Genomic DNA, 21,396 nt, shown 5'->3' on the forward strand with positions numbered 1-21,396 from the left:
TGTTGTGTGCGTACATGCATGAAATGTGTGTGTGCGCGCTTGTATGTGTGTATTAACGACTCCCATGGCATGCAGGTCAGCTCTGCCTGTGTTCCACTCCGGTACACTGGCATCAGCATTTGATAAACTAGCTTGTAATCCGATTGCTCTGCAGTTACCTCTTAATCTAATTTGGCACCTGCCCAATCTTAAACTGACCACTACATAACCTCCCTCCGCCTCCTTTTTCCTCTCCTCCTCTGTCCCTCCATCCCCTCTCCCTGGAATATACTATCTTACATGTATCTCCTTACCTCATTCTCTCTTCTACCTTGACGTCGCCCTCAGTCCCTCACTTCCTTTCACAACACTGCAACACTCTGTATCTCTCCACGAACCCAAGCGTCTCTCCCTCCCTCCCTCCCTCCCTCCCTCCCTCCTTGCATGGGAAATATAAGTGAAGAACAAAAGTGAAATAAGCAATCAGAAATAAACAGTAAACACTACACACACACAAATGTTATACTATTAGCTATGTACAGTGTTGTAACAGTGTGCTAATAGTTGTAGTATGAATGGGAAGGGAAAATAAATCAACAGATAAACATTGTCTGGTTGTATTTATAAAGGTGTTTGGGCTCCACTGGTTGCCCTTTTCTTGTGGCAACAGGTCACTGCGGCATTCCTGACGCTCCCCGTTCGCCTGCTTTCTTTCCCCCTCCATCCGTTTTCCCTTTCCTCCCCTCTCTCTACCTCCCTTCCTCTTATTTCCTTGCATGCTCCTACTTCACTTGCACTCTCCCTCTCAGAGCCCTGCTGCTAGCTCCGTGTCGTGCCATGCAGGGCGACAAAAATGTCAACCTTTTGAAATGGAACGTACATGTAGACTTGGAAATATCTCCAAGCAGGGATATTCAGAGGTGATAGGAGATGGTGGATCTGAGATAGTAGATACCAGAGATGAGCAGATTCTCTCTCTCACACACACACACACACACACACACACACACAGAAATATCTTAAAAAGAGAAAATGTACCTTCTAAGCATTAAGAATGTGATTCAACAGAGAGAGACAATATGACAATGTGAGACAATGCGGCGCAGGCGACAGGAACACTTACCTAACCTAATCCACAGAGATACAATGTTTCTTAGAACATCTAGGAGGTGTGATTTAAAACATTATGGTTCAAAGAGCATTCTCTAACCTCCAAGAGATGAGACAGGAAACGCCGCCCCACCCATGTCAACCCCTCTGTCTTACCACCCTCCAACCCCCCTCCATCTTACACCACTCTCTCACCTCCATCTTCCCTCCACCCTGTGTCACCCTCAGAGGGCGTACGCCCCTCCCCCTTCAGTTCCTCTACCTGTCACAGGGCTGAAATAGTAATGTACAGGACTAGATAATTGGCCCCATCGGAGATGCATGGGGCTGGATGGAGAGAATGAGAGAAGAGAGGTAGAGGAGAGGCAATCAACAGGGAAATGAGACAGATGAAATACAGGAGAGGAGAGCTGCTCCCTCCCTCCCCATATTCAGAAAGGGGGGGGGTATGATGAACGACCCTCCAGCCTCCACCAGCGGCCTTACTGTCAGCAGGTTACATGTATCGAAGGGTTTCATGACGGACAGTAAAAATAAACACTGCTTTTACATATTGTGTTGGAACTGGTTTATTTAGAACAGCCTATAAGTCTCTCTCCTGTTATTACTTTTGGTATACGGGTTCAATACCATTGACCAGCTAGCCTCTCTGTGGCCCTGTAATTAATGGATAGTTTGGTGCAGTTAGGCTTGTTGAAAGTTCTCCAGAGAGTTTCCAGTCATTACTAGAGAAGAAATGGAAAGAGCCTTAACACATACTGTATTGGTTTTAGGTTTCAGGGCACATCCATAGTAGAGCGAGCACACACAGACACACACAGACACACACAAATACCTTCAGACAAAATAAAATACATTCACAGCATACAAGAGTAGCATACTAATTTAATACAGGCACGCACACACACACAAATACCTTCAGACAGAAAGAAAAATACATGCACAGCATACAAGAGTAGCATACTAATTTAATACACACACACACACACACACACACAAGGGCCCTCTCTAGAGCAGAAGTGGCAGGTAAGAGAGTGGTGGCTCCGCAGGGGACTGCATTGTCACAGCCACACAACGCTTTCCCACAATCCCCACTTTCAGGCGGCCCTGACAACGTCCCTTCCTCACAGCCGGGAGGCACACAAACACAGACAGACAGGTGGGTAAACACACACCTGTGTCCCCTTCACACACACGTACATGCACGCATGCACACACACATACAAACACACACACATACACGCAAGCGAGCGAGCTTGCACACACACACACACTCACTGACACAGTGTGGCACCAGGAAATTACTGTCCTTTCTCATCGGGACCCTGTGAGCGAATTCAATCAATTCCAGTGTGCAACATGGCTTTCTACAGCATGAATGTTAATAAACTACCGATAGAGAGAAGCAGGGAAACAGTCAGCTGGGTGGAAAACAAGAGAAAACGGCTGGTTAAGCCTTACAGTGCTGGTCCCCTGGTCCACCCTTATAGGGCATCTTGGTTCCCTGAACCCCTACTCGACATTCTCCCACCACGCCGCTAGTCTTTGCCCATCTAAAGCAGTCCTGTGAGCGTGCACACACACACACACACACACACACACACCACGGTAAATAACTGTACGGCCTCTAGTAGGTCTAAAATGGCCGCCTCACAGGTCTGGAGGGTTTGGATCTGTGCCAGCTTGTTTTGTTTTGCCTCCCCTCTCCTCTCCACTCCTTCCATCTCCCTTTGTCTCTGCCCTCCCCTAATTTATTCTCCCTTTATCTCCTCCCCCCTCCTTTATTCTCCCTTTCTCTACTCTTCTCTCCTCTCCTTTACTCTCCCCAATTCTTCCCTCCCCTACTCTCCACTCCTCTCTGAGGCTGCAGAGAACCAGGCCCTCAATTAGTCACTGGCTTTGGGATAATAAGGTCATTTTGTCACACCCTGTTGAACTCTGGGTTTGGGGGACAGATGGAGAGAAAGAAAGAGACAGAGGGAGAGGGTGGTGAGGCTGACGTTGAATGGGCCACTCTCAAGTGCCGCTATCTGGGCCAATCACAATCACACAATCAACACCCACAACAGCCGTTACATAAACTAACAGGTCACTTCAACCTCAACCGTTCCTTGCTGGTCCACAGCACGCACACACTCACTCGCTCACTCTCACTCAGACACTCAGATACTCTCAGTAAAAATAAATTGATTCAAGGTGCTGATCGTGAGTCATTTGGAGACGGAGAGAGAGAGAGGAGTAGGCCATTAATTGGGATGGAAAACACTAGGAGAAATCTGGTACAGCATTGAAGGGTGAAGGAGCGGGAAAGCGTGTGACTTTGATAAACACTGCAAAACAAAGCACAGGAGGAAGTGGATACTGGCAGGGAAACAGATTTCCAAACGCAAACATAAACACACAAAACAAAACACACACAAACAGAATCCCTCTCTTCCTTTCGCCGAACCTTTTCCTCCTATCCCCCATCACACTCTGTCTCTTCTCTCATCTGGGACATCTACTTTTCCTCACAGCAGGCAGGGTTCCTTTAAAGTCTTACTGTCAACCCCAATTTCAGTCTTTGCCCAACCCCTTAAAAAAATACAAATGGAGGTGGGTAAATGTAGTTATACCTGATCCCAACACTTTCTCACTAAAAGTGCAACTCCTTGAAAATAAAGATTAGGGGCTCAATTCAATCTAACCTGCATGGCAGTATTTACACAGGAGCTCTTTTTCCAGTGGTCAACTTAACTCACAGATTGGTCTTGGATATTGTGGGCACGGGTTAGGAAAAAATCCAAAGTGTTGACATGACCACCATCGTCATCTATTGTTACGATGGATGTAGCTACGATGGATAAAGCTACGATGGATCTTGTTACGATGGATGTAGCTACAATGGATCTTGTTACGATGGATGTAGCTACAATGGATCTTGTTACGATGGATGTAGCTACAATGGATAAAGCTACGATGATATAGTTACGATGGATAAAGCTACGATGGATGTAGCTAGGATGGATCTTGTTACGATGGATGTAGCTACAATGGATCTTGTTACGATGGATGTAGCTACGATGGATAAAGCTACGATGATATAGTTACGATGGCTAAAGCTACGATGGATGTAGCTACGATGGATCTTGTTACGATGGATGTAGCTACGATGGATAAAGCTACGATGATATAGTTACGATGGATAAAGCTACGATGGATGTAGCTACGATGGATCTTGTTACGATGGATGTAGCTACGATGGATAAAGCTACGATGATATAGTTACGATGGATAAAACTACGATGATGTAGCTACGATGGATCTTGTTACGATGGATGTAGCTACGATGGATAAAGCTACGATGATATAGTTACGATGGATAAAGCTACGATGATGTAGCTACGATGGATCTTGTTACGATGGATGTAGCTACGATGGATCTTGTTACGATGGATGTAGCTACGATGGATCTTGTTACGATGGATGTAGCTACGATGGATCTTGTTACGATGGATGTAGCTACGATGGATCTTGTTACGATGGATGTAGCTACGATGGATCTTGTTACGATGGATGTAGCTACGATGGATCTTGTTACGATGGATGTAGCTACGATGGATCTTGTTACGATGGATGTAGCTACGATGGATCTTGTTACGATGGATGTAGCTACGATGGATGTAGCTACGATGGATGAAGCTACGATGGATGAAGCTACGATGGATGAAGCTACGATGGATGAAGCTACGATGGATGAAGCTACGATGGCTCTTGTTACGATGGATGTCGCTACGAATAAAAACATATAATCCTCATACCCTACATGTTTATTTTTTCTTCGTAAAAGCACATTGATGTGTGTGAAACGGTAAGCAAAAACATTGAATTTGGTCATATGCGAAAATGTGCCTTACTGCCTTCTGAATTGTGTGTAACGTCAGTAGCCTAGTCAATGAAGCATCATGCAAATATATATTAGAACACTGCATTTACCAAGACCATTGCCCAATAAGGTACGCTGTCACCTGCTTTTTGAGTAAGCCTTGAGGTGGTACCACCCAGCACATCTAGAAGGGGGTGTATTTCATACTGAACCCCTCCCTTGAGATGACATAGAGCAGGGAACTAGATTCAGGGCGGGCCCATGTTTCCTTGAGCGGATGTTCAGGGACCTGGAACATAATTACAAATAATTTGTAGACTGCAAATTGACTGCAAGAAGCCCAAACAGATATAATGTTTGACTAAAACATAATCATTTCAAACCTTGCTTACGATCACATGTCTCTTTATTATGCATAAAATAATCTTGAGCTGATTTCCTTATATATATACACACACACACACACACACACACACACACACACACACACTATTTTTTTATTATTATTATTGAGAAAACTTGGGGGTCCAAATAAAACCTGATGTAGAGGCTACTTCTCAAGGTGCCTCCACATCACAATTTCAATGGCAGAGTTGAACCACTACGGGCAACAAGAGCGAGATTTACCTCAAAGACTCAAATATACCAAAATCAAGCCCAGAATTGACATGTTTCACTATAACTAAGCCCAAAACATTTTTTGATGATTTTAATCATGAAAGTTACTCTAAGATGACAGTGTTCTGGTAGAGACGCAGCGATGTCAACCATAACAGTGCTGTTATGGTTGACATCTCCGCGTCTCTACCAGAACACACACGCACACACACCCTCTTGATCCCTGTGACTGATGACCTAATGCTGTCAGCCTCACACACACATCTGCCCGATTTCATGACAAACCCTTTATAACACGTTCAGTCCATGACCTGGTGCTTAAATTGGAACTGGCTCAACTTGTCTTGACAACGCAACATTCTTTACATAGGTAGTAGGTAGGGCCTGGACCATGCCAGTATCGCGATACTCATTAGTATCGTGGCAAGTAAACAAAGCACGAAGCGGACACAAATTCCTTAGGAAAACAGTCATAATGTTGTCAACCAGAGTCACATCTTTTAATTTTCCAAGCTACAGCACACATCATTTGACATAAAGCAGGTTTTTAAAGGATCCAAGAGTTTTGCCTACTTCATGCTTTCGTCTTTGCAATGGAAAGTAAATATTGCGACACTGGTATCGTCACAGCCCTAGTAGTAGGGTTGTTGACAAGTTGCCTGGCTACCCAAAGTCCTTGCTCTGGCCAAACGCTACCCTCACAAACGTTAGTTTATTCTCCCCAATTAGTGCTGATCGGAGTACCTCCCTGACGATTTCTAGAACGCAAACACATTCTAACCGTTCTGATTGGTCCCAGAAACCGATGACTTGGGCCAGAGGCAGAACACACGTGGGTAAAGTGGAGTTTAGAAAATGTGTCATTGGCTTTGATACTCTAATTGGTTAGAGATGATCCAATTGCTGATGACTTTGTTTTGTACAACACCCCTCATTTTGATGTCTCCACAAACGACTTCAACAATGGCAGTCTCAGACTGAAGTATGTAACAAACACAGAGCAGTGGAAGAATTCTGTTTAGTCATCAGGCAAGTTGACAAGGACTTCTACAGGCAATACACAGTTTACTGGGACTTTCCAAATGTTCTTGGCAGGGTTGATGTCAATTCCAGCTCAAGTGAGTCACTTCAGGAACTAAGCTCACATTCCAATTTTACTCAATACTTTTCTATGAGACAAATTTGTAATTGAAATTGTAATTTCAGTTTACTACCTGAATTGACTAAACGGCAATTCCACAGTAACGGAATTATGCTGAGACTCAGCAGATCTTTTTACTTTAAAATGTACACCAAACAAAAATCATTGATTTTAACGTTTAACAAACCACGATGCACAAGGACTACTTTTAATTTTCCACATAATATGTTACAAAACACACTTACATGTAGAACTGTGCAGATACAAAGTTTGTAAAAATAATGAAATAGGGCCTCCCGAGTGGCGCAGTGGTCTAAGGCACTGCATCGCAGTGCTGGAGTCGTCACTACAGCCCTGGGTTTGAGCCCAGGCTGTGTCACAGCTGGCTGAGACTGGGAGACCTATGAGGAAGCACACAACTGGCCCAGTGCTGTCCAAGTTAGGGGAGGGTTTGGCCGGCCTGGATTTTCTTGTCCCATCGCCCTCTAGCGACTCCTTGTGGCGGGCCAGGCACCTGCAAGCTGAGAACGGTCGCCAGTTGAACAGTGTTTCCTCTGACACATTGGTGCGGCTGGCTTCTGGGTTAAGTGAGCATTCCTGTGTCCGTAGGGGAGTTGCAGCGATGGGACAAGACTATAACTATCAATTGGATATCACAAAAAGTGGGTTAAAAAAAATAGTAATAAAACTGAGGGAGATTACTGTAATTCTGTTACCAAACTTTGCAAATGCACAGATTTCCAGTAAATGTATTTTATTATTATTTACTGTGTACATTTTTCAAAGTAATTATTGTGTATAGAGTTCTTTGGTTTGTTAAACTTTGAAATCAATGGCTTTGTTTGGCATACATTTTAAAGTGAAAAATCAGCGTCTCAGTTTAATTCCGTAACTGTGGAATTCCCTGAACTGAAATGGAAATGATCACAACCCTGGTCCCTCTGTTTTCCTGGAAACAGGCTGTGAAAAAGGCTTCCTGGAAACATAAAAAAGGACAGGCAGTCCACTTTCCCAATAGAGTACCGAGCCCTGGTGAAGTTGGGTCTTTCTATAAACTAGGGGACCAGTGAGGATTTCCTACACTGGACAACTTGTTACAGCTGTTGACTAGTCATTGATAATAATCTTGTTTTTTTATGTCATTCCCTTAAGAGGATCAGAACGATATTCAATAAAATTCCCACATTGATTTAAAACATTATTTTCACATATTTTAGAAAGTAATAATAGTTTGAATATCAATACATTGGCAAGGCCTAAAATAATTAAAAACATTTAAGTGAAAGTCCTTGAATTTCAATAGTCAATGTCTGTATGATGTATTGTTGTCTTTACCTTCTTGCCCTTTGTGTTGTTGTCTGTGCCCAATAATGTTTGTACCATGTTTTGTGCTGCTACCATGTTGTGCTGCTGTCATGTTGTGTTTCTACCATGTTGTTGTCATGTTGTGTTGCTAACATTCTGTGTTGTCAGGTGTTGCTGCCTTGCTATGTTGTTGTCTTAGGTCTCTCTTTATGTAGTGTTGTGTTGTCTCTTGTCGGGATGTGTGTTTTGTCCTATATTTGTATTTATTATTTGCAGTTATTTTTAATCCCAGCCCCCGTCCCCGCAGCAGCCATTTTGTCTTTTGGTAGGGCATCATTGTTCTTAACTGGCTTGCCTAGTTAAATAAAAGGTGAAACATTTATTTTTATAAAAATGAACCCTGCTTAAAGGATGTATAGTCCTAGACCTATGTTGTTGTATAGCTGGAGTTATGGGCCAATTTGCATGTATTCACTTTCATTCATGTGGAACTGCATGACATTTATATATATTCTTTCAAACCATTTAGATTTTTTTTTCTCACAATGTCACACATTGGCTCCATTATTTATAGAAAGACCCAATTGGGGCAGAAGCCTAAACACACAGCTACACATTAGACACAGGGTTATCATTACCCAACCGCTTTGGGTGATGAGAAGTTATAATGGTTAGCACTTTCTCTCTATCCATTTATCAATGTGGTTCCTCTCCCTCGGTCAAGCTCTTTCCACCTCCTTCTGCCCTGTATCTCTCTTCCTTTGTCTCGCTCTACCGCCATCCGTGTTCTAACACTCCACAGAGCAGTCTTGTAGCAGGCATTGATCCATCTGTTATCCCCTTACCGCTGGCACAGCATGGGTTACTTCCTCAGTCATCTCCGGCCAATCCCTTGCATAATCACCCTCACACACCCACACACACACACCTTGTACTAAGACCATGTCTTAAGGCTCACACACATTACCCCGAACGTGGATCGAGCATCCGTCTGCTGTGTTTTAGGGACCACCCAGTGTAGACGTCCGACTGCCAACATTTTCACGCAATGTAGAGTCGGTGCGCACTCTGTTCAGAGGTGCTAAGTACTCTCGGTGTGTCTGAGCCCTTAGCGACAACCATGTCTAACACCCAACACATATAAACACATGGACATGTTCGCAAACACACACACGCAGCATGGACAAATGCGCACACACACACACACACACACACATCCTGATCCATTAGACCAACCCCAACCCCAATCCCAGGCCCAATTCCATCAATCCAGCAACCTCTAACACACACAATTGGATTCCTTCTGTCCTTGGCTTCTGATACAGTCCACTGCACCCCCTTCATCCCTCCCTCCCTCTCTCCCTGACCTGCAGAACCATTTTGATTCCATCTAAAAGGGTTCTAAAAGGGTTCATCCGTGTCCCTATCTAACACTCTGCCGTTCTAAACTGGGTCGCCGTATTAAGGTTTGTCCTGATGGGTGTCTGATAGGATTATGACACGCTGTACTGCATGTCCCTTTCTGCTCATTTTATCCAAATCAACAGGTAAAGCAATGATGATCAACTTAGTGGCATCCATTTAATCATTCACCTGCCAGTCTTTTTATCAATGCACAAAAAAAACACAAATAAATAGACATCAGTTCATTGGTTAAACTAAGACAAGATCAGCTTCTCCTCTGCATGTCCCCATAGCACTTTCTGGTGGTACAGAGAGACGCGTTTGTGTGAGTACTGCAGTACAGCTCTCTCCTTCTACCCTCTGCTGCTCTCCTCTCAGCGCTGGGTCTCAAGCTACTGCTCAGTCTCAGTATCAAATTACAAACGTAGCAAACACTGCTTTTACTCTCTCCATCTATCTCCCCCTCTCCATCTCTCTCCCCCTTTCCACCTCCTTCTCTCTCCCCCTCTCCATCTCCCTCCCTCCATCTCCCTCTCCCCCATCTCCATCTCCTTCTCTCTCCCCCTTTCCATCTCCTTCTCTCTCCCCCTTTCCACCTCCTTCTCTCTCCCCCTTTCCACCTCCTCTCTCCCCCTTTCCACCTCCTCTCTCCCCCTCTCCATCTCCCTCTCTGAGACACTGACTGACACATGCAGTGACCATCGCAAGAGTGTCTCTCTCTCTCTCTCTCTCTCGATACTGACACGGACACAAATACACACACACAGTGACAGACTTTAATGCTCAAACACAAGCAGACACGTCACACACAGAGAGTGGTGTAAAGTACATAAGTAGTACTATAAAGTAGTTTTACTTAAGTAGTTTTTTGGAGTATCTAAATTTACTATTTACATTTTTACTAAAGAAAATAATGTACTTTTTACTCCATACATTTTCCCTGACACCCAAAAGGACACATTACATTTTGAATGATTAGCAGGACAGGAAAAGGGTCCAATTCACGCACTTCTCAAGAGAACATCCCTGGTCATCTACTGCCTCTGATCTGGAGGACTCACTAAACACAAATGCTTTGTTTGTAAATGATGTCTGAGTGTTGGAGTGTGCCCCTGGCTGTCTTAAAACCGTTGGGTTTCCTTAATGTTCGGAATGGGAAATTATTTATACTTTTACGTTTGATACTTAAGTATATTTTTGCAATTACATTTACTTTTGATACTTAAGTATATTTAAAACCAAATACTTTTAGACTTTTACTCAAGTAGTATTTTACTGGTAGACTTTCACTTTTACTTGAGTCATTTTCTATTAAGGCATCTTTACTTTTACTCAAGTATGACAATTGGGTACTTTTTCCACCCAGTGTACACAGATCGCCTTTTCTATGTTGCTCATTCTCTCTCACACATGCGCACAGACGAACACACGCACGTACGTGCAAACGAACATACATGTACACTCCAAGTCCAAAGGGAAGTGTTAAATTGGAAAGAGACATATAATTAATCCATCACAAAGAAACAAACGGATCATTTTCTGTTTCTAAATCGACTGTCACAGAGGACGGGGAATTTTCCCCTTGTTGAGAAAAATTGCTGTCTGCTCGCTTGACAAATTCCATTTCAGATGACACTCTACACACAGCCAGAAAGACAGACACACTCAAAACAAACACACACATACACACACACACTTAACGAAAGACAACGAATGTCCTAAAGAAACACGTGACTGAGCACACAAGCACACACACCTCCTATACTTAAAGCCACCGTTCTTCCTCCTCATCCTATGCCATCGGTGCCAAGGCAAGCCGTGGCACCATCTGTGAGTGGCTGGCACGATCTGGCCTGCCAATCATCAACCACACGGGTCAATACACAAGTGCTGGAATAGACTGACTGACTGTGTGTGCCCTCTGCATGATGGGCCCCTCCCTATGAGGGCCCCTGTGATCTATAGACTACAGCAGGATGGTACACTAACCCCATCACATTTCACTTCACAGCCACAAAGATACACAGGGACTTGGTTGACAACGTTGGACTTGGTTGAGGACATTCGGCTTGATTCAAAACATTGGGCTGGTTGGTTGGCTAAGAACAAATGAAAGATATGTGCTCATTATTGTAGGGCAGACAATCCCACCACAGCCTATAAATAGGCTGCTGACTGGTGTAGGTCTGTGGACTGGGGTTTTAGCACTGTGTGGGGATAGAGGAACTGAACAAAACGAGGCCACGTGGCGGGAGAGGCAACCCAGAAACAACTCTTAAAACTCAGCAGCAGAGAAGGCACAGAGAGACAAGCAGCACAGCACCAGCAGAGCTACGGGTCCCTGATCTATAGGACAGTTTACACCTCCACTCTCTTGCTCTGTTCCAAGCGACGAACACACACTTGCAGAATCACTGTATTTAACCAGGGGCAAAGTGTCCGCGCTGCAATGTGTTATGTGCAAAACACATTATGACAGTGTGTAATGTCAAAGTCACACTCTCAGCTCTCCCTTATACAAACACACACTCTGTAACATGCAGACACACACACACACACACACACACACACACACACACACGTTTATTAAGCTTGACTAGAGCAGTGTCCTCTCTGACAGTGTCAGGGCACGAGAGCACTATAATTGCCACTCTGTGAACTAGGCAGGCTGGACTGTGGGCCCATCAGAATGACCCTGTCACTGGAGAACTGGGTAGAGGCCTGGGTAGAGGTAGAGATACAGACCTCTCTACCCTCTAACACTCACCTCCCTCCCTCACTGCTTATCATCCCCTGGCTCCTGACTCTCCACACGGAAACTCAAACACAGGGTCAAGAGGGACCAAGGTCAGCGACCTCACTTCCTCCTTCCTGTTATGGTTAGTTAAGGCGTTATATTATTACGTTTTTTCTCAGCTCATTGTAGTTGTGAAGGATTTACCTCTCAATTATGATTGGCTTTCAGTATGTCTCAGACTACTACAGTATGTTTGTAGTGTAGCAGAGTTCAAGAATATATCTGGCCCACATTGCTGACTGCTGAGGTAATTTTCCTTTGTTTCGGTGGCTAGCGCTAATAACGCTCGACTAGCCGATGTGTGCTGCACCGTGACTAACCACAATCTAAAAGCTGATGCTGAGCTCACTTCCTGTTACAGAGTGAAACTGAATACTCCCATTCTCTCCCCTCTTTCTTACATTTTTAGTAGACGCTCTTATCCAGAGCGACTTACAGTAGTGAATGCATACATTTCATTCATTTTTTTCCCGTACTGGTCCCCCGTGGGAATCGAACCCACAACCCTGGCGTTGCAAACACCATGCTCTACCAACTGAGCCACAGGGGACCCTTCCCCCTATCCTTCTCCCCCTTCCCCATATCCTGCCTGAAGGAAGTACAGAGCTGGTTTGTTCAGTGTACTAGTAACAACGAAAACACCAGGGGAGGAGTAGAGAGGAAGTAACGAGGGAGATACGAATGCAGTGGTGTGGACGTGTAGACATTGTCCACTGCTGGCCAAATCAAACAGATCAGGTAATCCAGGAGGAATCACTGTGGTTTTACCGGTTATTCTCTCATTTCTACCACTTTAATTAAGGGGGAAAGAATAAAAACCCTTAAAACAGAAAGTGTTTATTTTCCATTCCCTAAATCTGGTTAGTGGGATTAGACTGAAGATGGAGTTTCAGGGTTTCAGGCCTCCTCCATCGGCATTTTACTGGGGGGATTGGATACTTAAGGTGCCAGTCTTGGGTGAGGGGTGAGAGAAAAAGAGGGGGGTGTGACCCCCGTTGAATGGGCTCTCGAGTGATTTTGGATCTCTAGACAACATTCCAACAAACACACTGACATTACGCAACTGAGGGCAATGGAGGACGGTGTGTGAAGGGGAGGGTGAAACATCAAAGGTTAGTTAACCCCTGTTTGATCAGAAGTAATGCTAGAGATGAACACCTTGGGAGAAGAAGCTAAAACTGTTAAGAGGTCACAAAACCTTCCGGAGGACAACCTTCTCAAAAATACCTGATTCGAAATTCTTTCTGACGATTCCCAATTCGGATTCTCATCTTTGTCATACATATTTGGTGTTTTAAAATGATAATGAAAAGACATTTGGTTTCTTTTCATTGTTGTACTTCAGCATATCGACCACCATATCCTTTTTATGACATATTTTTTATTCTCTCTGTTTTCCATGTCTTTCCTTCTGTCAAAACTCAGAACAAAAAGGAGAGTTAGACATCCATTCAAAGGAAGTCACTTCAGTCAGAAAGGGGAAGTGAGATCTGAAAGGCCACCAAATGACATGTCAGATGACAAGAGACTGTTGGAGTGGCTGTTACTGCAGCGATACCACCACATTCATTCATTACACCAGCGCCATAGTGGCCCAAATGACCCAGGGAAATATCGAGAGGATAATGTCAGAATACTACTCATCATTACTTCTCCATTTCAAATGGCCCGAGTGCAGCAATTAACCCTCAGATCGGTAGATCACCCTGTGAACGACTCTAAAACCAAATACCGCTTCACTTCTTACATCAGACAGACACATTTTTATTCAAATTGAGACCTAACTTCAGAGACTTTAACAGACATTTTGATCAGACTTTTTCCAGAATCCAATGATATCCTAGCTGCTCTTCTGACGTCAGAGGACCCTACCACTGCCACTGCCTCTGTCTGTCAGCATCATCACTGTTGCTTTGTAAGGCACATTAAGATGAGGCGTCTACCCACACATCCCAGTGTCCAAATAAATCAGTTCAAAAAGCTCTTCTTTATCTGGGCCCCAATTTCACACACGGCTGATTGAGGTTCCTGTTCACTTAGCACAAGTCATTATCCCCAAACGAAACAGATAAAGGAAAGATATGTAATAAAAAATTCAGGAGAGCCCCCTCAGTACTGTTACAAGAGTTCAGCTCTGAAGCCCTGGCCAGGTGCCACAGTAAATAGTTTAGGACCAGACAGGGATCTTTAGCATGACGCTTCACTGCCCATATGGGACAGACAAAAGAGACCAAATGCTTCTGTGTGTTTGAGCGGCTAAGATTAGTTTATTTGTGATGCACTAAAATATTCGAGAAACCCTCACATTGGATATTATGAGGCATCTGTCTTCAAAGGAATTGGCAACAAAAGAAGTGCTTGAGAAAATGCCAGTCAGAGAAATCTGTTTATTGTTCAAACTGTGCTTTCAACTGGGATAGGAGGATGGGCATTTGCTACTATTGGTGCTCATGATCCACAATATGGACTCAAGCATTATGGACTTTGAACAAAGAGTACGCGCTATTGACTTTTCATTTATCATAACATTTTACCTCCAAAAATCAAACTTGATGTCCAAGAGCTTTCGGTCTCCTGCTGTTAGTGTTGATTTTTTGAACTTGGGATGAGAGGAGGATTGGGATAGGTGTGCCTGTGCACATGCATGACTTACGCAATATGTGGGACCTTTGCATCTCAATGCTTCATTTTGGATCCAAATAAAGTATTTGAAATGTGTGCGTTTCACAGATGGCTGCTTTGAGATCAACAGCCAAGAGAGTCCCAGAAGACTGAGCATGCATATCCCTCTGCCGTGATCCAAATCCATCTTCATCTACCCCCCCATCCTCTTCCTCACCCTTTGCCTCCCCTTCACCTCATAGTCCTCTGTCCAGAGTGAGACTGTGACAACTTCATTTCCATGATGTCTCTGGGTGGTCTATCATAGTGATGGAGATGTGGAGACATTAACTGCGTTCTTTAATACTCAGAACCATCGAGAGCATCTTGACTGGCTGCAACACCGCTTGGTATGGCAACTGCTTGGCATCCAACCGCAAGGCGCAACAGAGGGTAGTGCGTACGGCCCAGTACATCACTGGGGCTGAGCTCCCTGCCATGATTTTGCCAAAGATTGTATCTTCGGATAGCAAAAGCTCAGGTTGCCCTGGCTGGCGGAGATACAATCTTCTGCAAAATCATTCGCAAGGAGATTCCTGCAAAAATATTATTTGAAGACACTGCCTAGTATACCTCTATACCAGGCAGTGTCCGAGGAAGGCTCTAGAAATTGTTAAAGACTCCAGCAACCCAAGTCATAGACTGCTCTCTCTGCTACCGCACGCCAAGCGGTACCGATGGGATCCACCAGGATGTAATCAGTGTTATTTGAGAAGGATCTGACTGAGTTCGGTGCTTCTCCGATCCTGGTGTGGATGAAGTAAATCCCAGGATTCAACGTTGGGGGATAGAATTCCATGTTTGCCCAGGGCAGCATTGGCGGGAAAGGGATCAATCAGGGGCTCGTGGGAATTTCTGGCACTGCCGAACTATCAGATAAAGACTATGAGACATCTGGGAACACTTGTAAGGGCTTTATGTATTTAATGACCGGAGGGGGGTGGGGGTGGGGTTTCATCCAAAGCCAAGGAGTGGTTATTGGGTAAAGGTCTAGAACGGAATTTCCCCCACCACACCACCAGAACAGGGGGAATGGTTTGACCGACGCACCTCAGAGTCTATGCTCAATTGAGAATGAGATTCCTTTCTATATGTATAACCTAGAATCATCTCTTTCCTTAAATACGACTGGAGCTGGATTTAGATATGACCCAGATTTAAAGGAGTAAGTAAGACTGCTGCACTCACATCAGAGTTCTTCCGATGCCGCCTATCCAAAACATTCATTAAAACATCATTGTACAATGTCGCCATCTATTTTAAAAATATCCCCTCTCTATCTCTATAACAGACACATATCTCTCTCTATCAAAGAGAGAGATAGAGAGAAGGAGAGAGAGAGAGAGAGAGAGAGAGTCACATAGAGAACTAATCTCACACTCTCTGAGTGCTTGACTAATGTATTATAGAGCCATGTGATCAGGACTGGCACAGGATAGCGAGCTGAATTACTGTTAACCAGACTGTTAGCCAACCAGAAGTAGGACACACTGGGTTAATAAAGGGGAAAGGGGTTTAATAAATGACAGGATGAGCTGATGACCTGCCCCTCAGTGACATGACTGGGGACTGGGGGGTGAGGAGTTGGTGAAGAGAGGGAGGGGAGGGGTGTGGTGCCATGCAGTTAGGCTATATGGTAGGTCCCAACAGCTAGCTCTGTGACCACAAAGCCCTGTGGTTAAGGGTCTGTAGAACATCTGTTATTATTTTATCCCGTCATGTTTTGGCTCTGCTTTTGTCATGCTGACAATGTTCATCTTTCCAGTAACCGCTCTGAATAAGACTGACCTTTTATTTGCTCCAGAGGTCAAAAACCCCTCAGAGCGTGCAATAGAGGGAGGGAGGGTGGGTGGGAGAGGGGAGAGATAAAGAAACTCATTTTGGTCACAACAGTGCTGGGGGAAGATCCTTCTTATCCCTCTATTGGTCTGTGCTGGCAGGCTGGCAGGCAGACAGACGTCTTCCCAACAGTCAGCTGAAGTGAGGCAGGCAGGACAGGAGCCTGCAGCTGTCCACAGCCCTGCTTAAAAAACCAGACTGGAATTGCCCCCGTCAACCTGTCCCCATCCTCTCCAACCACTTTAGAAGCCCTCCCTTCCCTCCACCCATGGGACAGTCACTCACCACGCCAAGGGGGTGACAGCCTTGCAGGATTTGGCTGGTTCAACAATATACACACAGATGGGTTCTCCACTGCTCCCTCATGCCATACATTGACACATCAAGTCCAAACAGGAGGTTTAAAAAAATAACAAGTTTTATTCCAGGAAGATTGAAAACACTCTGTAATGAGCACAATGCTGTAATTGCTCATTTGCCTCTCTACCCCACTCCCCCCTTTAGTCCGCTCAGACCCCTCAGCTCATGTTTCAGGCTGATGAAATGTGTGTGTGTGGGTACTGAAGCTCCAGCTGCACTACACATGAACCACACTAGCACCACAACACACTACAGGATAGAGCTGGGACAATAAACCAAAAATGATCGACCATACCGGTCATTTATCGCGGGCATTTCGCTGATATCGCTCATTATGATACGTAGCCTGTACTAGAGAAATGTGAAGTTTGGAATGAAGTAAGTGTGTTAATATGGGTGATTGTTAATGGGACAGTTGACGGCTACAACCATCAGACTAGTAGTAAGTTAGTAGGAAACGTTTCAAAAACTTGTTACACATTAATGTTATAAACTATCCTTCTATTTATCATTTTTGCATCAATTCAGGCAATTTATCACAATGTGGATTTTTTGGGCCATATCGCCAAGCTCTACTACAGGAGAGCTGACCCAGATTCCCATCATGCCACTCTCTATCTGTGTGTTCCCCATGTTCTGACTTACAACGAAGTTCACTGTGTTGCGACGTTCCTCTCTGATTCTATGAATAAACATGGCCTCTTGGCTGCATTCGCAGCAGAGTCTAAAAGAACCGCTGACCCTAAATGTTCTGTGATAGCAGTTCCAGAACACTAACCCTTTACATAGACTATTTTACGCCCAAGGACGCGTGTAGGCCTTTAGGAGACATACAGGAATAAAAGCGGACGTCAGTGTGCTGTAGGACCAACACATCCATATTGGAATGAGAACAGGAAATGACAATGATGCTCTGATGCGCTGCTGAAAGAGGACATGGTTATCTAATTGGGTTATCACACGCAAGCCTGACAGAGTCACACACTTAGAACCTATGGTGAGTTGTCTGTCAACTGGCATTTCACGCCTGGCCTTCAAAGTGTTGACCCTAAATCCAGTGGTGAACTTCCCTCGACGTGAATCACATAAGCCATACGGACAATTAACTCTTATCTGACTGGGTCGAGGCAGTCTCTACATTATAGATGCATTACTCTAGCAAAGGAATGAGTCTTCTTTACTGGTTCTATTTGTCCAGCATCTTTGATAGTACATCCTGGTCCTTCCGATAGCAACAGTTGATGAGAGTTCAATGTTGCCACACAGCTGAGCTGACTTACAGAAGAAAAGTCCAAACATGTTTATCACCATGTGCATCACAAGAAATATTGTAACAAAGCCTTGTAAGTATAACAATACAATGCCGTATGAACAGGACAGTACATTGGGAGAATAAGCTTTAGAGGATTTGAGGCCTAGAGCATGTTGACAACATGAGCCGCTCTGCATTCTTGCCATATTTCTGTTATGAAGTTTGAACTTATGAACGTCAGTAGATGGCTCCAGTTCTTTTGGAGGGAAGTTCGGAGTGGAGGGATTTAGGCCTTAGCCTCGAATTATACTATTCCATGGAATTTCCTGGAAGAACAGCCCTGCTTTTCATCAATAGGGCAAAACACCCTGGGGTGAAGAGAAGCAAGTCAGGGACATTTTCTCAAGGATTCCCTACACCTCAGAGAAGCACATCAAACCAGAGAGCAGGCAGTGTTTAAATTTGTTGGCCCGCACAGCCACAGGGAATTCAAAAACAGGGGAAATGGATAGCTTCATGGTTTTATACCGGTTGCTAAGCAAACTGGCTCATAATGACAGAATGCAACTCTCTCTCCAAAAACTCCCACCTCCACAGAGCTTCTCCACAGAGCTTCTCCACAAGCCCCCCCCCCCCCCCCCCCCCATGCTACACCATCTGACTGAAGACATCCTGAAGTAGGAGACATGAGACTTGGGGGAAATAGTGACTAAAGGCAGACATGTTCTATGTAATATATAGGCCTATCATTTATGTTTGACATTCCCTTGAGGAGCCCAGACTTTGTGGCTATGCCTCATCTTAACCGTCAACAAACAATTTTGCGTACGATTTAAAGAGCATTGCCAGTTTTGCTTTTACATAGTACTATATTTACAAGTCTATTGGAACAGTAGCTAGTTCGACTATAGAGGCATGTTGTACTATCCAGGGAGGGAATGACATAACTGTTAAAGGTTGTCCTCTGCTATGAGCGCAGCTAAAGGATGCATCTTATTTCACCTTTGGTGACCTAACCTTGCAGCAGCAGCAGACGGCAGCAGCTTCCCACACCATCAGCACCGCAAGGCATGAAGATGGACATCACGCAAACTTCAGAGCATTGGATCTGTTAGTCCTACCTTCTTTGGAACATCGTAACTGTTTCGGAGAGACTTGCAGCCTAACTGCGAATGATAGACCACATCATAACATTCCCCTCAGCAAAATGTTTACCCGGCACTAGACCATCCGTTTGTTACACAGTAACAACTCAGCATCCTTCATTATTATTATCATTATTACAGCTTTGTCACTAACAAACAGTTCATCTAACCCTGGGTCCATAACAGTAGAATGAATCACAATGAGGGCTAGTCACTGGCTACCTGAAGGCTTCATGTGGTTTTGCCTGGGCTGTGAGATAATGATTCCCCTCATTAATGCAACCTTTACGAGCTTCCTATGATTGACGTGCCATGATAAAGTAGGCTTTATGAAAACAAACCAACCTTCATAATTCCGCAAGGTGTGTTCACGCCTCCATGACTCCTTTCGGCTGAATTGTCACGGCTGCTGCTGCCAGTCCAAGTACTCCCGTGGTCCATGTACCTTCCGTTGGTGTAAACTCCCTCCGCCCCATAGACCGGGTGCCCGTGGGCAAAGGCAGCCGCCGAAATGTCCAGGTATGCCCGGGTGCCAGTCGGAGGCACCACGGTGGCGTCATTGTTGTTCAACCCCGCTATTTGTGTAGCGTCCTGTGCCGGAGAGGCTGCAATGGTAGGATTTAGCAAATGTCCCGACACAGCCTCGGAAGCGTGTACCCCTGCCATCATCCACGGACGTTACAGCAACACATTCAACCTAGTGCATTGGCCCATTGTTTCAAAACATGAGTCCACGGCTGTGTAGACCACATAAGATCATCAGTCCGTAGACGAAGCGCAGTCCACTGAATCTAGGATAGACTGATTGAACCGTCCGCGTCTGGCGGAACAAACTCTTGTCGCTCGAAAATGAACAGATGGTGCTCAGTATGTGATCTGGTGTGATTAGCTAACTGCATGGATTCATAAGGAGTCCCCTTAGAAACAGTTCCGGCTAATAAAAAGGCGTTAATTAGCGTTTACACGCGCTTTCGTTTTTCTCCAAGCTTCTTGTTTGCGCCGCAGAAGAACGTCCTATTCGCTCTTGCAGATGAAACATCAGAAGCTTCCCCACGTGCATCCGCGGGATGCAGCTATATACAATGCGCTGTTATGTGAGTTGCTCGCTTGTCCCCTCCCTACAAGATCCATGTCCGTGCGCGCTCGTTCACACACACACACACACACGTAAATTATTAATGTTCCTCACACCGAAAAGATTAATGTTCATTCATACCACAACTTGTAGCCTAAGCCATTTCTAGGCTAAAACACATTATCGTATTAACAGCAGAGGAGGCTGGTGGGAGGATCCATAGGAGGACAGGCTCATTGTAATGGCTGGAATGGAATGGTTTCCATGTTTGATTTGTCTGTATACCATGCCCTTTATTCCATTCCAGGCATTGCAATGAGCACATCCTCCTATAGCTCCTCCCACCAGCCTCCTCTGATTATCAGCGAATGTGAGTGTATTTGCATGAAATATGTCTTATCATTAGGCTATTGCCTAAGGCTTTTCAAATGCATATTTGTTATCACAGCCAAAACTTAGATCAGGGAGACTGGTTATTCCAGAGTGGCGCAGCTGTCTAAGGCACTGCATCTCAGTGCTAGAGGTGTCACTACAGACATCCTGGTTCAAATCCAGGCTGTATCACAACTGGCTGTGATTGGGAGTCCCATAGGGCGGCGTACAATTGGCCCAGCGTCGTCCGTGATAGGCCGGTGTAGGCCGTCATTGTACAAAATAATTTGTTCTTAACTGACTTGCTTAGTTAAATAAAAAATAAAAAATTCAGAAAGCCCCCTAAGTTGCATTAAGTACAAATTGCCCTTTCTGGTGGCAAGGGCAAAAAGCTCCATTGATGCTGATGATCCTCATATTATATATCCCTATGGGCATTATCAACTTAATCTCAGAACCCAGAACCAAAAATT

The 21,396-nt window shown here is 44.6% G+C and overlaps 1 protein-coding gene and 1 non-coding gene across 2 annotated transcripts in view; both read right to left on the reverse strand.

Moving 5' to 3' along the window:
* The window catches only part of LOC106601024 (inactive phospholipase C-like protein 2), an 83,259-nt gene extending 62,557 nt beyond the window's left edge, over nt 1-20,702 (reverse strand). Inside the window, exon 1 of the mRNA XM_014192875.3 lies at nt 19,822-20,702. Within this exon, the coding sequence (XP_014048350.1) occupies nt 19,822-20,145 (324 nt within the window). The 5' untranslated portion in view covers nt 20,146-20,702. The remainder of the gene's footprint in view (nt 1-19,821) is intronic.
* Nucleotides 12,696-12,771, reverse strand: trnaa-ugc (transfer RNA alanine (anticodon UGC)). The gene has a single exon. It is a non-coding gene; the product is annotated as a tRNA-Ala (tRNA).
* Nucleotides 20,703-21,396: the final 694 nt, after the last annotated feature.

The sequence above is a fragment of the Salmo salar genome, chromosome 03 (genome assembly GCF_965601325.2).
Source record: "Salmo salar chromosome 03, fSalSal1, whole genome shotgun sequence".
NCBI lineage: Eukaryota > Metazoa > Chordata > Actinopteri > Salmoniformes > Salmonidae > Salmo > Salmo salar.